The sequence below is a fragment of the Populus trichocarpa genome, chromosome 15 (assembly GCF_000002775.5).
Source record: "Populus trichocarpa isolate Nisqually-1 chromosome 15, P.trichocarpa_v4.1, whole genome shotgun sequence".
NCBI lineage: Eukaryota > Viridiplantae > Streptophyta > Magnoliopsida > Malpighiales > Salicaceae > Populus > Populus trichocarpa.
In genome coordinates, this window is record NC_037299.2 from 14,141,918 (window position 1) to 14,158,859 (window position 16,942).

Below are 16,942 nucleotides of genomic sequence, written 5' to 3' on the forward strand. Positions count from 1 at the left end.
TAGAGGATGATATTGGCATTGGTGACAGTGCTGTATTTAAGGTTCCATCAGGGGCATACTTTCTAGGCCTTCCACATTTTCTTATTGACCCCAGTATTTGTACCACCTACACCTGGGGTCTGTTACCTTAAAATCTTGATTTTTTTATTTATAAATATTTTATTTTATTTTTATATTGTTTTGATAAGCCAATTTCTACCACAACCGTTATTATAATTTCAGACACACCTTCACTAGAGAGAGGCACCCACTAGTAGCTCACCAAGGTTAAGGTTTGAGACAGTTTGAGTTAGGGTTTTGAATTCATATTCAGATTCGATTTTTAATTATTGTTCTGGGTTTAGGTTTGAGGTTAGTTTTTTATTTCTGGGTGCCACCCTGAAGCCATCAGGAGCTTCTTCTGCCTTGACTGTCACACCTGAACTTACTGTTATTCCCTCTTTTGTCTCCATCACCTCATGGATCACTCAAAAAAACCCTTAAACCCTGTAAACCCTAGAGCTTCACAAAACATGAGAAATCAAAACTTTTTCAAGTTCAAGTGCTTGGTTTTTTGTGTTAGTGAAATTAGCTTGCAGATAAGAACTTTTTGGAGAAAATGAGCTCAGACAAGCTATAACTAAGCTTTAAGAAAACAGAAAAGATTCAAACTTTGCTTTGAATCTCCAAATATTAGAAAGATTAGGTGGGTTTTCTAGCTTAAATCTCCACCATTTCAGAGAATGCTCAGAGCTTCAATGGTGGGTTTTTTGTGTTAGTGAAAATTAACATCAAAGTTTAAAAAATCACAGATAAAAAATTGCAAAAAATAAAAATAAAAATTAGAGGGGATGTAGAATTTCTTCAATGGAAATTAAATTAGGGCTTTCCAGGAAAAGGTGGGGAAATAAATAAAGTAGGGAAAAATATATATAAAAATAAAAAATAAAAGGGTCTTTTAATATTGTTGAATTTAATTAATAATCAGATATTTTAATTGCAAAATTCAAAGTATAAATCTTGGTTAATAAAAGATTTCACGTCCGTCTTGGGAATTTAATAAGAATGATCTTAATAATAAATGGCAGAGGTTGTAATTATTTAAAGCTCAAAAAAATAATTTTGAAGCTGTAAAGGTAAGGTTGGAGGCCATGCCAATTTTCCAGCTACTGACATCTTCCCCTGTCTTTTCATTTAAAATTAAAACTTTGACTATACAAAATCCTAATTAATTGCCCCTTTATTTCTCATGATCTACTGTTAATGCCACTCTAAACCGACATGCTTAAAAAGTATTGCCTGCTTGTTTTGGACCGCTCTCAATTTCCTATGTTAAATAATTTTGTCCTTCCATCATTCATGTTTCAAAACATCATAGTCATACATGATTTCTTAGTTAATCTAATAAATAAACATGGCTAATCAAGCGGTTGACCTTCGTGTATGCGAACAGACACTAAATATTATAATTTATTTAATACTTAATTGGAAAGAATTAATTTTGACAAACAAATGAGCAAATATGCCATAAACAAGACCAATGTCGATGCATGCAAAATGTCTTGTGTATGAATTTATAATAGCCTCGAACATAAGAACCTTCCTCCTAGGACCCATCTCTCCTTACCCTGAGAATCTTCTCCTTGCACTGTAGAGGTTCAAACTTCAAAGGGAAGAAGAAAAAGGACAGGACATAATCTATAACAGGGTAGCCTTTTGATTTTGCAACAGACATGACAAAAAGGCTAGTGGGAAAAGGAAAGAGTTTTCTTTGTTTTTGCAAATTAGCATAGTAAAAAATTTGAGAAATAACATCCTTGTATTTGTTGCCCTACTAAAAATAGCATAGAAAAGAACTGTATACTGTATTACCTAACAAATACCAGTATAGTATACTGTTTTTGCAAATTAGCATAGTAAAAAATTTGAGAAATAACATGTATTTGTTGCCCTACTAAAAATAGCATAGAAAAGAACTGTATACTGTATTACCTAACAAATACCAGCATATCAAGCAACAATCCAGGGAAAGAAAATCACTGTCTTGACCCTTTCTCAACATAAAAGAGATGTCTGTAAAATCAAGAGAAGCTAACACTGATGATGAGGTAACAATTTTAACAACTTAGTCCACGTTTCAATGCTCGTAGACTATATACACTATCAAAAAGCCAATTACAATTGACTTTAACCAAGAACTTGTCCTGGAAAAAGATGAAACAAAATGGAGAAAGTAAAATCAATTAGATCAACAGGCAATGACCACAAAACATAAATTCAAGCTCACCCATGGTTTGAGAATATCAGACTTGTAGTTGTATGATTGATTTTATATGTGAGTTGGGAAGAATGAATCCTGCTCTTCTTTCCTCGAATGAGTACTCTATCTCTTCAGGAATTTCAACTGGATTAACTACAAATGGAACTGGTGGGGGAGCTGGGGTCATGGCTGTCTGCATGGGTACTGATACTGTTGAAGGCGTTGTAGGCACGGGAATTAGCATTGCCTTTGGAGTCCAATTCTCTTCGTCTGCAACGGTATTTGTCTTTGAGGGAGTTTTAAAGGACAGATCATTTATTGGAAGTGTCTTCTTAGATGTGTCATCGTGTGTCATTGCTTCTTCTAACATGTTGGATTTTGATGAAACAGTGGAAGAAATAGGTGAGAAAGGTTGCCGCAGCATTGGTGATTGAGGTTCACGACCATTTACAGCGCCAAATGAGTGTTTCTTCATGGGAAGACCAGCAATATCCAACCCTCTCCTCCCTGCAAAATAGTAAAAAGAAAATGAAAAAAAAGAGATTGAAAGAGAGATTCAAATTTGCCGAGTAGGCATAAACATTGGTTGCTTAAGCAATCGTACCGAACATTCAATCCTTACCACATCTGTCCTTTTCCTGAACCATTGGTGGTCCAGACACTTGTACCACAAAAAGAAAATGAAAATATATAAATAAAAACTCTGATAAGATTTGAGGTTGTGTTTGAAGGGAATATAACAGGTGGAGTATAAAGGCTGCTGGTGCTCTGTTGTGCAAACATCATCTTATAGAGTCAACAGAAATAATCTAAGACAGGACATACTTCATTGTCAACAACATGAAAATTGTGAAGAACCAGTTGATATTCTTCCCAGATCGAGGAAAAGTGGCGAGCTGTTATTGCTCGGTTTCAATTATATCATCTTCAACAGAAAACAGAAAAAGGGGAAATGAAAGGAAAATATTTAGAATAGAGGTTATGGCTACGAACTCCTTGGTAATCTATAACCTTCATTTTAAAATAACTCACCAGCAGATAAACCAGCAAAGCCATCATCCTGGTGGGGTTTTGAATGATCATTTTGATGCATTCTATCAACTTTATTGCCAGGACGTGAATGTGGTGTAGCTTTGCTATAGTGAGGTAAATCAGGTCTGGGAGTCTGAAGCACTGCTCCTCCAAGGGAAAGTCTTCTGTTGGTTGCACCTCCCGTTGATACTCTAGAAGCTTTTTTCACACTCTGGGGCTTTGAAGGGCTTGGCTTTGACCCATAAAGGGCCTCTTGCTCAGCTATCAGCTGTCCCTGCAGTTTCTTCTGATCCTATAATAGATTAACCACCACAAAAATATCAGAATAAGCATATCTCCTGTATGAAAGACGTCTAGAAAAAACCCATGATCACAGATTCATGAATGACTGAATAATGTAATGGAGTCTTTTTTACTAGACAGGCTGAGAATTGAAAAATCTATACCCGCTGCCTCCGTCTTTCTTCCTCTTTCTCCTGGCGTAATATGGTGTACTCTTCAAGCATAGAAAGAAGGCGGATCTGGACATGTGTAGTTAACAGCAAACAGTTAAGCCTTAATAAAGACACAATATTGAGTTACCTTAAGAAACAAATACTGGACTTACACCATCATATAAGAATTCAGTGCCTCTCTCACTTTCCCATGCCATGGTTTTGGAAGCCAAAGCCTCCACCATACCTGCCCTCAAATGGAAAAAGAAACTTATTATAGGATGAGAGGCAGGCTATTGAAATGTACAACAACAACAAGCGCACTGCAGGATGGAGAAATGGTCTCTGAGTGATCAAGCAAAATCAATCATCAGAATAAAACGCTGGACTGGAAAAGGTTCACATGAAGCAAAATAAAGTTGTCCAGGGTAAACAAATTATGATGAAATATAATATGCAGCTATCTATATCATGCCCAATAAATAAAAGGCAAGCGATCTATGTTGTGCAATTTGATTTTGCACATATGCTCATTTTGCTGACCACAGAAAAAAGCCTGTACCTGGCATTTTATTAACCAAATTGCGAGCTTTCTCAGCACGCTTGAGAGTCAGATGAGCACCTCTCCCAGCATTGTATCGATTGTCATCCTGTACAGTCACAAAATGTAAGTAACAAACAAGAAAGAAAATCAACAATTGATGGAATAGTTACAAAGGGATGTCATAGACACTTAACCCTGTTATACTCCTCAAGCCAACTCTCCTCTTCACATGCAGTCAACCATTTCTCAACCTTTTCAAGTATTTCTTTCCTGCTAAAAGATTCCTCCTTAACATTAGCAATTTGAACCTCAATCTGCTCAAGTATACTCTCAGGGTCCATGTTTCCTGCCACAGCAGGGATCAAAAAAGCATTCAGTGAAATGGTAGAGGTATGAGTAGCATTTAATATACTCATTATAAAAAATTTACCAGATTCTATGGCTTCAACAGCATATTCTACTGCAGCATCTGTTTCTGGAATCATATGCATTTTTCTGCAGATCTCCTCCAGTTCCGACCTCTTTTTCAGAACAAGCTCCTTCATCTTGCTTGACTTCAACTCTTCCAAACGAGAAACTTCTGCCTCAACCTGTATATTATAATATTCTCTGAGAATCTTTGCAAAACAACAAACCAAAAGACTAGACAGAAAACTAAAACAAGCATCAAAACATGAAACATCTGTAACTCACGTATTTTATGAACTCCACAGAAAGAGTGTTTGGTTCTGTTATTTCATGCTCTGAAGCAGCTATATTGCATGTAACATTTTGAAATTCTTGTTGTTCCTCGATAGGGGTATCCATCAAATTCCATAGCTCCAACATTGTAGTTGCAAGATCTTGGAGCTACAATGACACAAAGGCACTACATGGTCAATTTGAAATAACATGTTAAGGATCAAATATTGACTAAAATTTAAGCCAGTTGTCACCTTTTGCATTCTCTGTATTTTAACCTCGCGCAATTTATGAATTGTAGTAGCCAAATGCTGAATTGTCAGATTACTTATGTCCCTCAATCCTCCAGAATCACCAAAACTTGGATGAACCTCACTAACCGTGTGCTTGAAGTCCATACCAAGCACTAAGCAAAGTGCATTCAAAGTATCTAGATGCTGCTGGACCTGCTTCATGCGATCACTCTGCAAAGGGAAATGATGAATCAGTAAGTAAAGACTAACGACAAGAAGTAAATGAAAGAAATTGGATGATGGAGATTGAAGAAAAATAATCAAACCTTTTCTTTCTCAAGTTCATGCAGCTGTCTGTGCAACTCTTCCAGCTTTTTCAAGGAGAGGTCAGCTTCATCAACAAACACATTATGATCAGCCGATCCATAGATCTCACTTGAGACCTTCTGTATGCCCTCTAGAACCTCATGGAACTGCTTTCTTCGGTCCAATTTCCTTTTCCTCATCTCCTCAAGTTGCGGAATAGTTTTTCGAAGCTCTTCCTTCAAGCTTCCAATATTTTGATCAGCCTGATCATATTAGTAGGGGAAAAAGTAAGATTAAAATCATATTTAGTTTATGCACCAGACTATGCCTTTGTGGTGCACAGTTTAAAAAACTGGTCAACAAGTTATTCTGAGAATTTCAACATTTTCTGACTTATTAATGAAAGGGCAGGTTATAATAAAATGTTATTCGAACTTATTACACTACTAACTATCTAAGTCAGCTCCAACTTTGCTCATATTCTACAACAAAATTTTTTGTTACAGAACTGTCACCATTAGATAGATTATGGTCACTAGCAGCTGCACAATGATGCAAATTGAATTTTCTAATGACTATTACATACGATCCCCAGTTTTCCATTTTCATAATCCATCAGACAACTTATAGAAGTTTAAGCTAAATTAAATCAAGTTAGTCATAAAGAAACAGAAAAGAGATGGTATTCTTAAACCTAACCTGCCGGATATGAACTGGTCGCTCCCCCATTGCAGAACAGATGGCAGCCAGTTCTGCTTCAGAGTCAGCTATAGCCTGTCGTAGTTGAGCTCTGCTCCGGTTCGCCTGATCCACCTTCCTTCTGTATACTTCAAGGCACTCTTGTTCGAGCTCAAGCAGCATTTTATCCCTATCAGTATCTGTTTCCCCTACTTCATTCCAAATTATCTTATTTTCATTTGGAACAGGAAAAATAACGGGTTCAGATTCTACAGCTAAGCCCACAAGAAAAAAACACCAGAAAAGAAATGAAAGACGCAACCTCCTAGAAAGGAAGATTGTGTATAAAGTTTCTTTTTATCTTAAAGAAAAAATAAACCTGTAATTCATATAAAAGGGTGCCGCAAGTTGTTTCCACTTGCAGAAGTGGGTCGCTCTGGACAATAGACATATTAATTAACTTGTGCCTGTCAAAAAAAAAAGTGAGAAAAAAAATGTTTAGGCATATGCATAATAACATACGGCCGGGGGGGGGGGGGGGGGGGGGGGCAGAAATCATAGATCATCACCCTTTAGCACCATAAATCAACATGTCAAGATACATCATACATACTGAACTGCTCTTGATTTAAAATGCTAGAATGTTATTAAATGAATTGAACTAAACAATGCAGAGGATATTTGATAAGATAAAGAAAAGAGCAATGCTAAATATCAAGAAAAAAAACTTAATGAACACACATGGGCCATTAGATTAGTGGGCCCACAATTGGGTCCCGCTTTAAAATCACGATCCTATGGTTCAAGTGTATTCTTAATATGTTTAGCACTTTGTTAGAGAAAGGGAAGTAGACCATGTGGGATTCAAAATTTGAAACACAATACATTCTTCCACCACTTCTTTTAATAGACAGTGAAAAATGTCATTCTTTCTTAATCCTCAAGATTTCTTAAAAGAGATCTCAATCTACAGTCATTAATGTTATCCACTTTTAATACCAAAAAAATTTATCCACTTCAACACCAATCTAGAAACATAAAGTAGTTTACATACATGGCATGTAATTTAATTATCAGTGTAAATCAGATTACAGCGTTAAATGGAAAGCAATAAAAAATCAAGCTAATTACCATACTAGCATCTCAAAATTTCCATGGATTCTCCTAAGGAGAAACCTAATCTCAAACTATAAATAATATTTGTTTTAAAAAAGAAAAAAATTAATCAAACCCATCATAATTTCTATAAAACAGCTTCAGTTACTTAAAAATCCTAATCAAAGCCCTAAACTGTGCATGATTAACACGTTAATTTTTTTAAATTGTCGATAAAATTAGTGATTTCCAAAAAAATGCAATGAAACAACAGCTGGAAAAAATCCCAAGCCAATAGTTTGGATGGTTGCTTAAAAAATCCATCGAAATTTCAAACCCCTTTTAGATCAGATTTTCTCTACTTAAAGTTCTAACAAATAACGTCACCTCACCTCAAAATTTCATGATTTACATTTTCTCAGCAGTCAAACATAGAATTACTAAAAAAAGTGAAAAAACGAGAAAAATCTCAGTTACTCTATAACCTAATTAAACCTAAAAAGCTACAAGAAACGGTAATTACCACGCTGATTCTATTTTTTTTTCCTGTTAAAAATAAATCGATTCCAGCTCGACAAAAAAAAAAGAAAAATACAAACATAACCGTCTTTTTGATTCCCGAGAAAATCCGGGAAAAGTAAAGAGAATCTCAAAGTTTCCAAAAATAAATCAAAAGGAAAAAAAATGAAATGTGATACAATATTTAGTTCAAATTCTCAGTTCACATTTCCTTCATTTTCTCAGTAACCAAATAGAAAATCAACAAAACAAAAACCCAAAGTAGAGAAAGAGAGATCTGAGCACAAACCTGAACAACAAACCAGTGCTTTTGTTTATAATGATTCGTACAAACAGAAATCTTCTTCCGTCGTTTGATTTTCCCGAGAAAATGTGAGTGTTTGCTTGTTTTAGTTTTGATTTTCCTGAGAAAATTTCAAATGCTGTTAAAAAAAAAGAGAGCGAGAAATATAAGGTTTTGAAAATCCAGGAGAGAGAGAGAGAGAGACGTTCAAGAAAAATAAAAGAACCGTTGAAATAAAAGAGAGAGCGTTTTTTTGTTTTAAGGATTTTTTTTTTGTGTTTTTGTTTTTAATGATTTCATCAGATCAATTTGAATTTCAAATTTGTTTGATGATCAACACTTTTACAGAATCTACACCGTTGGTTGTTTTTAATGGGAGGATTGGAGAAAGAGGTGTGGAGTTTTGGGATGTACGGTGGGCTTAAAGTGTGGTGTTTATGTGCGCCAATAGGAAAATAACATGTCAGCATGAGGGTAGGACAGCGGGTCCAGTGATTTGAATTGGACAATAGCGATTTGTCGAGTGCCATGGAGTTTCGATTATCACAATCCTTCCCATTCTAATGTTGCGTTTGTTAGCTTTTTAGGACAAAATATTTAAACATAAAATAATAAATTTATTTTTAAAATAATTTTTTATCATTTAAATATAAAAAAGATACGAAGATATATCTCTCTTATCAAATTTATTTTTAAAACAATTTTAAAATAAATTATTATTATTTCGAACATATATCTTTTTTTTATTTCAACTATCTCATCTTTATTATTTTAAAATAATAATAAAATAATATATATATACACACCCATAATTAGTAACCCAATTCCTTTATTAACAGTTTTGGATTTTGAGATTTTGATACTAAATCTTTTGTGATTTTTCATACAAATATCTTTTAAACCTTAAATTTTATTTATTTATTTATTAATATGAGTGTTCGGGTTAACTTGCGCGTATCTTGACTAATCTCATGGGCTCTGAAGTTAACGACCTCTGAGGTTTTTAAGACTCGAACTGGTAATTTTTAAAAAATAAATTTAGAACCTGATCAATTAAATTATACTTTTCAAAATTAAAATTTCACGTCATTTGGATTATTTTGATGTTGCAAGTATAAAATTGAAAGTTTGAACATTGTTTAACCTCAATGGAAATGAGGGTAATAGAAGAGGATTGGTTTTTTTTTTTTTCTCTTTATCAGTATAAAAATAACATAAATTGAATATTGGGAATTGGGATAGCTGCAAGCATTCAAAAATTATTTTTAAAAGTTGTGTAAAGATATGTATAAATCACTAACTATCCCCCAATTTTGCAAGTCCTGACTCGAGGTAATAGTTTGGTCTTATGGAACACAAGAGATTAACAGACCTCATCTCGATTACCAGAACTTGTTGGGCTAAAGGGAGATGTATTAGAAGCATTGATCTCGTATGACAAGTAAACTTACTCGAGGTAACCTCATCCCAAAAGGATACTTGCTAGATATTGCCTCGTAATTAACACATAATCCAAATCCGAAAAGGATCATATTATGTAATAATTCAAGTATCTTACCTCTGTATATATACACACACACACATGTAACATTCAAAGGCCACATAGCAAGAACTAAAATATCTCTGAATTCATACTCAAGCTGTACGTGCGCATCATCTAATCATCAAGAAAGAATTGATGGATTCACAAGACAATTTGACTCGTACGCTGTGCGCCAAGGGCTGTGGCTTCTTTGGGTCTCCAGAGAACAAAAATCTATGTTCAAAGTGTTACAAAGATTATCTCAAAGAAGAGGTGATTGTTAAAGACTGCCAACAAACTCTCTGAACTTGTCATCACCCCATCATCTGGTGATAAGAACCAAGCTGTTGTTTCAGATGAAACAGCTTCAACAGCCTCTACTACTGCATCCACTTCAACTGTGCTGAAAAATAGATGTGAATGCTGCAACAAGAAAGTTGGTTTGATGGGGTTCAAGTGCCGCTGCGGGAAAACTTTCTGTGGGGTTCATCGATATGCCAAGGTGCACTCTTGCACCTTTGATTTCAAGACTTACGATCGACAAAATTTGGCTAAGCAAAACCCACTCGTAGCAGGCGATAAGCTTCATACTAGAATCTGATGTAGTATTTGAAGTTTCTATCTTCATTTAATCTTTGTAGTCTATACATATTTATATATGAATTTGATAAAAAAAAAAAAATTGTTTTGACCAGTTGTTTACCGCGCTTGTACCATAAAAAAATCAAAAAATAAATATCTACATCATCCAAAGTTTTTTTTTTTTTAGCATTTGCATTAGATTAAACTTAATATAATAATTCAAACTTGAAAACCTTTATCTTATAATTTTATATTAAATCATAGAGAATTATTCACATGTAGAATGCCATATAAATACTGTTTATCGTGTACATTTGTAGGATTTGGAACAAGCATTGCTTAGCCATTAGCCGATGAGTCCCTTGCCGAGTCTTAAATTAAAGATAGAGAGTTTTATGCTTTGTAAAATCTCATGTTTCTAAATTCTTCATGTAAATTCGCAAGTTCCCATCTCAACAATTCTAATCCTTCTCTCTTAAATTCAAAATCCATGATTTTAATGAGCAGTGTTGCCAAGGACTAGGAACTAACTTTGGCCTCCTTTTGCATTGGGTGTAATCAAATCCATAGATCACTAGAAGCTCATCGATATCATATTGCTATATTTCTTTAAGTTGTGACACAAGATTGTAAATTAATTTTGTTGATTTAAAGGAGAGAGGGACTACAGAAGGGATTAAGTTGTGATTTCTTTAATCAGAGCACCAAGTTATGACATCATTAAACACACAAGGACTAAATTATTATTCACTCAAAATCCTATAAACGGGCAAAATCCTTAAAAAATGAAACAATGAAGAAAGCTGCTATTTAACTCCTCTTTCGTGATTCATGCCACCGGGGCTAACTTATAAACTTGGCATTTGGATCTCCTTTTGTCCAATCCAAATGCACTGCATCTGCTCTCTATACAATGATATGGAAGGCTGACTAATGTTTATCATCCGCAGAAGGGGAGCTGGATTCAGTTCAAACTGCATTGCTTCTGCTTTTTATACTCAAGAGACCAACGGTCTGCACAAAGATCACAGCTAAAAGTTTCAAATAGTTGCATCCATAAAGCTAATGATAGATTTGAACTGACACAGTATGAATGCAATGTCAATCAGCACTAAAGCAGTAAAAGGGCAAAGGAACTCAATGAAAGGTGAAGTATAACATTCAATAGGAAGATACAGATAGTGAAACAACTTGAACAGCGAGTGGTGCAGACTTGAGAATAAAAAATTGGCTAATTTTATTTATCATGGTAATGTTAAACAAATAGCTATCAATGTCACTACACGTAGATTAACGTGATCTTGCTAATTATACAAAAGAATGGAGGCCTTACAATACATCAACTCCAACCAATCCTCCATCAGTAGTACTACTAGCAACAGGTAACACCGTGACTGTGACGAAATATTTTTAACCGAAGGACTAGACTATCTTGACTCTAAAATAATAAATCAAGTTACCTTTTCAATTACTAAGTATAGGTGTGTAGGCTTCTCTACGACCATTACACTAGGTGCATGTCTGTAGGCTGCTTGGAAATGGAAACATAACAACCTCATATTGAAGGGTCTTGGTTGGCTTCAAAATCTCTTCTAATGATTTCAAGCACAAGTTCATTCCAGGTATCAACTGGGCCAGGCATGCACCAGTGCAAGCAATCCTGCGGTGGTGGCTTTCCATGTGGACCGCGTTTTGTGAGTTTATTAGGGTCAGGGCTTCGGTATGGACCTGGATGTCCATCATGGCGATAGCCGAAGGATTCAGTGATATCCATCAGCTTCAACTTTGATTTATTGGTCGCCTTATTAATTGCTCGATCAAAACCTGTTATCTGTTTCTTATGCATTATTTCAGTAAAGCCATTTTCCACTAATTCACCTGGTGCAAGAGGCTTTTCCTTCCCAGTGCATGATCCACCAGTATTCCATGCCCCGCCCTCGTAATGGTCAGGTGAATATGTGCGGAGAATAGTTAGCCCAGTAAAATTTGGATGTGTGGCAATGGATGTGAGAATTGTCTCAACAGATATCCCAAATGCTTCAACGTTGTTAATCTTCATTGGACGAGATCTGTCTGGCCACCACAACTGTCCCCCTACAATTTCATTGTTGAGGACATAGACTGACTGCTTGGCAAACCAGTGTCCAGAAGAGAGAACAATCACATCAAAATTTGGGATGAATTCCATGAAATGCTCATCCGGGGCATCAAGGTGGAGTTTGACAACACCCTTTGGAGCGAAGTCAATAGATTCTGATGTTTGGTGAACAAGCCAAGAGGACCATATTCGGACAACCATGGTAGATGTTGACCTAAAGAAATATCGTTGCATTTTTTTGTTCCCTCGGTTTTTAGGAGCTTCTACCTGAAAATATATCAGAAATTGTTTCTGTAAGAACATCTCCCAAAACAGTGAAACTAATAATCACAATTGTGACATAACCAAACATTTCATTTTTTGCGAGACCACAACATTTCAAGAAGGATGTCAATTTATCACAACATTTAAGTAAATGAAAAGAGCTTGAGTGGTGAAACCCTAGGGAAAGCATGCCCCATGCTTGCCAGAATAACTTAAATGAATACTTCGATAGAAGCTATCAGTTGCAGAAATAAATTTCCCTAAATCAAGATATGATGAGCTGTCAAGAGCAAATTGCCAAGGCCCAGAATGCGGTCACTGTATTCATAATGGAAAGCACATGTACTTGCCTGCCAGAGAAGGCACAACATCGATTCCATCTGGTTTCGAGCAACAGAGTCACCAATGAAAGCTATTGTTTTCCCTCTCATCAATTCCAGAAACTTCTTGGCATCGAATCGTGGGAGGTCACACTGGGAAGGTTTCCACCGCCAATTCTCATATTCCTTGTCAGGCCTTCCATTTCCCTGGCAATTCTGCATCTGTGTCAGGACAGGGCATGTGTTGTTTGTGTATAATGGTCCCAGTGAATCGTAAAACCAACTTCCTTGGTACAAATCACAGCCTGCATGTTAGACAACGTAATGGAAATTATAATCTCAAAAACTGAAGAGATAGGGAGGAAACAAAAGAACTAATTCATAAATCAAACATTTCTATACTAACAAATTTCAGAAAACTCTTGATACAAGCATTCTTCTGTTGGGGAAAACAAAGCTATACCATTCCTTCTATTCAATCAAAACCCTATAGTTCTTGCAAGCAAATACATTAAATTAACTTCATATTTTGATGGACTTTGAGAAGACACATCAGAGAGAGAGAGAGATGTGTCAAATCCATCTGTGAAGATCGCATGCAGAAATAACTTATTTTTATTCCTCAAAGAGGCTGGTACTGTACTTTCTGTATACAGGATAATGCCTACACAACAGAAATAGCTCTCACCCTCCCTTAATCTATTCCCCACATCCTGGGTTTGAAGCCAGGACATGACCTATGGCGACCACCTTGCTTATCACAAAGAGCCCAACAAAATTAAGCCTCTAGGTCATGGCTTTAAACTGTAATTAATATGGAAAGATTGTGTTTCTTACTCTTCAAAGTAGCAAACGACACCTTTTTTTTTCTGAGGACAAGTACCATTTCTGAGGATTAGCAGAAAATACTAGCTAAGTATCTCAAAACATCAAACAATACAAATCGAAAAGAATTCATTTTCCGATTAAGCACCAACAAAGTGATGCAGTCAAATGCATTAATAACAAAAACTTGCACATTTCTCCCATCTAAAAAATTAAATATTTTTTATCCTTTATTTAATAAATAATGCAGGTGAGCTGGATTCTCAAGAATTTCCTTTTTCAGAAAAGTAAACCACTTTGACATTTGACAAAGTAACTCTATCACCAATGAATTAACAATTGGAAAATCAATAAATTAACAGTTGTAGACTTCCTAGGGCAGTTAAATAATCCCAAATACAAAAGCAAGTTACCATACAGAAACTCAAACATGCATGCGAAGAAAATCCACAAACCAAAACCACAACACAAATTTATAATAAACTCCAGAAAAAGAAAAGAATTAAATACCACTACTGTAAGATACGCAATAAATCCATAAAAAAATTAACAGAAAAAAATACCTGAATCATCTGAACCAGTTTTGGATGCATTACTGGGCACAGCAGATATATCTGACTTGGCCCCTGATTTAGAATCTGCAGAAGCAGCATCTGTGCTATTCTCTTCTGATCCTTTATCTGCATCAATTTCTTTGACACTTAAAGTAACTGAACCACCCTTAGGGTTGGTCTGCCCTTCTTTTCTTGTACCAGTAGTGGATTCTTGTAAATTAAACTCAGATTGACTATCAATGACATTTACACTGTTATTATTAACACCACCTAAACTAATGGGCCCTTTTAAATCTAACCCGAGTGAAGAATCCTCATCAACCACATCTAAATTACTATCATGGTGCAGATCAATCGAGCTCTGATTGCCTTCAAAAATGAGTAAATCCACTTGTCTGGAGCTATCTATCCCATAAAAGTATCCACGAACAGTGGAACCTATAGGGTATGAAACCAAAAGCAAAGAAGCAATAACCAAGAATAATGCAAGGCCTCCCACTGAGGCTGCCATTGAAGAAAGTGACCGTGGAAACGCAGCCATAGCAGGATTAGTCCCTTTTGGTGAAGAAGCCAAGTTCATGGCTTTCCCCATGAATCTACCTCTTTTCAGCAAATATGAATCATGTAGGTCCTCAAACTCCAGAGGAACTAACTAAAATCTGATTCCCATAACTGAAATCCACTCATAAAAATTGAACTGTAAAATGGAAACAATTTAGCATGTGAAATCTTAATCTAAAGCAACTAAAACTACCTAAAATTTGGACTTCTAAAGCTGAAATCTACTCTATAAAAATGACCCACAAACCAAAACCTTCCAAAAATTGAATCTTGATTCCAAATTTAGACAAAAAAAGTGCTCTCTGCTTCAACCTTCAACAATTCAGCAACCTGCAAAACATGCAAAGCAAATACAGCATTTAATGAACCAACAAATAACATCTCACCATTCCATTTAATAAACAAACAATAAAACATTAAAAAAAGGCTTTCTTTTCTTGATAATTAACAAAAACAGAATCTGATTTCATATATAGAAATCAAAAACATTTAACAAGAACTCACAAATTCCAGATAAAGAAAGAAAATCCTTCAAAATTCAACTTCTGGGTTCTTTAATTTATATCCAAAACAAGACCTTTCAAATCAAAACACCCTCCAAAATTTAATGTATCTTAGATGGATTTAAACAAGACCTGGAATTCAAGAACTCTCAGATTTTCTTGCCAAAGAATATGGATAGACCTTTACTCTGTGTCTCTGTCTCTGTCTCTGTCTCTGTGTCTGTGTTTATTATTATAAAGAGAAATTGAATAGTTATTGGATCAGGAGAGAAATGGAGTTCTAATTATTGAAGGACTCTGATTTTAAGAAGGAAGGAAGGAAGGAATGTGCGGCGAATCCGGAAAAACAATCCATCTTGTTTGACAAACTTGGTGTCATTATTTATTTATTTATTTATTATTTTGGTATTTGTAGGTTTCCAGGTTTGATTGATACTGTGTTGTGTAATTTTTTTAAAAAATATTTTTTTATATTATTATATTAAAATCATAAAAAAAAATACTAAAAAATAAGAAATTAATTTACTTTCAAGAGAAATACACTTTAAAAAAATATATCTAAAAACAGATGAGAAATTTATTTTAAAAGAAAAAGGGCTCGGCCCTGCCAGGCTCTCCAAACCTGACCAAATTTTCATAGTTTTGACGTGTAATAATGGAATGTGAATGATCTTTTATGGCTGTAAATGTGTTGCAAATGCAAATTCAAGTAACTCTCTCTAATCCATGTGAAAATGTATCTTCTCTTCTTTTAACGCTAAAGTAATAAATAAGCCCTAGATCCAGCCACTTTATTAGGTCGATGACAGCTTTAATTTGACCTAGATTCAATTAATTAAGTGGTCGTATCAAAAGCTTCCATTCTCATGGCAATCTTGTCCACTCTGTATTTACCTGAAGTCACAATTCCGCCTAGTTTTTGACCTAATCAGGGATCCTAAATTGAATTTACAGAACACTGTTCCTGACATCCCTGCCGTTAATCTACTGTTTATGCTCAACTCCTGGCAAAATATGCACTTTCTTTCCCTCCTGTGATGGCCAAATAGGCATTGTAAAGGTAGGTGATTTGCTTGAAGTAATTTTCTTTTTTCAAGCAATTTTTCTTTTCATGTCAGGCAAAGTACCCATCAAGGTTTTACTGCGTGGTAAGAAGTTAAAAAAAGGGGAGAGTTCGAAGAAAAAGATAAAAATTGAAAAAACATCCCTCATTGAGGTTGGTGTGGTGGCGCAAGCTGGCCCTAAGAATACGCGCGGCGTGGTTCTTAAGAGTGGGACCCACACGGCAGCTAAACGACTATTCAATCTCATACACCAGGGATGGGGAGCGAGTGAGACTATTTTTATGACTAGAAATCAACTTGGGGCCAAGAAACTTCAACGGCCTATCATTTGCAACTTAAGGCCTAAATAACAACAATAATCTAGAAAAATTAATCCTTTTTTTTTTCTCCTGTATTTTACTGTTACAATAAGTTAGTATAGGAGGTATTTGACCCTTGTTTTACAGTGAATTGAATTTTTTTTAAAAAAAATTATATATGTAAATTTTTACAATGTATTTTTATATGTTAAAAAATCTAATGTGAAGTTCAAAAAATATATGCATACTTTTAATTAAATAAATCGATAATTTTTATGTAACAAACAAGTTATAAAGCTTGATTTC

At 35.1% G+C, this 16,942-nt stretch overlaps 2 protein-coding genes and 1 pseudogene across 7 annotated transcripts; 1 reads left to right on the forward strand and 2 right to left on the reverse strand.

Moving 5' to 3' along the window:
• Positions 1-1,947: 1,947 nt before the first annotated feature.
• Positions 1,948-8,284, reverse strand: LOC7476765 (65-kDa microtubule-associated protein 3). Its single transcript, XM_024585877.2, has 13 exons — positions 8,051-8,284; positions 6,527-6,614; positions 6,169-6,375; positions 5,490-5,732; positions 5,185-5,394; positions 4,943-5,098; positions 4,680-4,839; positions 4,444-4,595; positions 4,268-4,355; positions 3,879-3,952; positions 3,718-3,792; positions 3,272-3,563; positions 1,948-2,746 (listed from the first exon to the last, which is right to left on the reverse strand). The coding sequence occupies exons 2-13, from the start codon at positions 6,596-6,598 to the stop codon at positions 2,283-2,285; spliced, it is 2,193 nt and encodes a 730-aa protein (XP_024441645.1). The 5' UTR covers positions 6,599-6,614; positions 8,051-8,284; the 3' UTR covers positions 1,948-2,282.
• Positions 8,285-9,620: 1,336 nt separating this feature from the next.
• LOC127904368 (zinc finger A20 and AN1 domain-containing stress-associated protein 9-like) lies at positions 9,621-10,236 on the forward strand (annotated as a pseudogene).
• Positions 10,237-10,813: 577 nt separating this feature from the next.
• On the reverse strand, positions 10,814-15,648 carry LOC7481835 (protein YLS7). 6 transcript variants are annotated; one of them, XR_008057484.1, is made up of 5 exons: positions 15,406-15,648; positions 14,219-15,100; positions 12,857-13,135; positions 11,609-12,509; positions 10,814-11,162 (listed from the first exon to the last, which is right to left on the reverse strand). XR_008057484.1 is itself a non-coding variant. In XM_052447596.1 (4 exons), the coding sequence occupies exons 2-4, from the start codon at positions 14,799-14,801 to the stop codon at positions 11,704-11,706; spliced, it is 1,668 nt and encodes a 555-aa protein (XP_052303556.1). In that variant the 5' UTR covers positions 14,802-15,100; positions 15,455-15,648; the 3' UTR covers positions 11,362-11,703. The 6 variants fall into 6 exon arrangements, 4 of the variants coding, with proteins under 4 accessions (XP_052303556.1, XP_052303555.1, XP_024442486.1 ...); XR_002978199.2 differs by having other exon boundaries at positions 11,609-12,513; positions 12,861-13,135; positions 15,406-15,647; XM_052447596.1 differs by lacking the exon at positions 10,814-11,162 and having other exon boundaries at positions 11,362-12,509; positions 15,455-15,648.
• Positions 15,649-16,942: the final 1,294 nt, after the last annotated feature.

Bases quoted from the DNA above. Each gene is read 5' to 3' on its own strand.
- LOC7476765 (XM_024585877.2), bottom strand. From the start codon at position 6,598: ATGTCTATTGTCCAGAGCGACCCACTTCTGCAAGTGGAAACAACTTGC. The intron at 6,376-6,526 runs GTTTATTTTTTC...AATGAAAATAAG, and splicing joins CCCTTTTATATGAATTACAG to ATAATTTGGAATGAAGTAGG. The intron at 4,840-4,942 runs GTGAGTTACAGA...TATAATATACAG, and splicing joins CTGTGGAGTTCATAAAATAC to GTTGAGGCAGAAGTTTCTCG.
- LOC7481835 (XM_052447596.1), bottom strand. From the start codon at position 14,801: ATGGGGAAAGCCATGAACTTGGCTTCTTCACCAAAAGGGACTAATCCT. The intron at 13,136-14,218 runs GTATTTTTTTCT...TCTAACATGCAG, and splicing joins AACTGGTTCAGATGATTCAG to GCTGTGATTTGTACCAAGGA. The intron at 12,510-12,856 runs GTACATGTGCTT...ATTTTCAGGTAG, and splicing joins GTGCCTTCTCTGGCAGGCAA to AAGCTCCTAAAAACCGAGGG.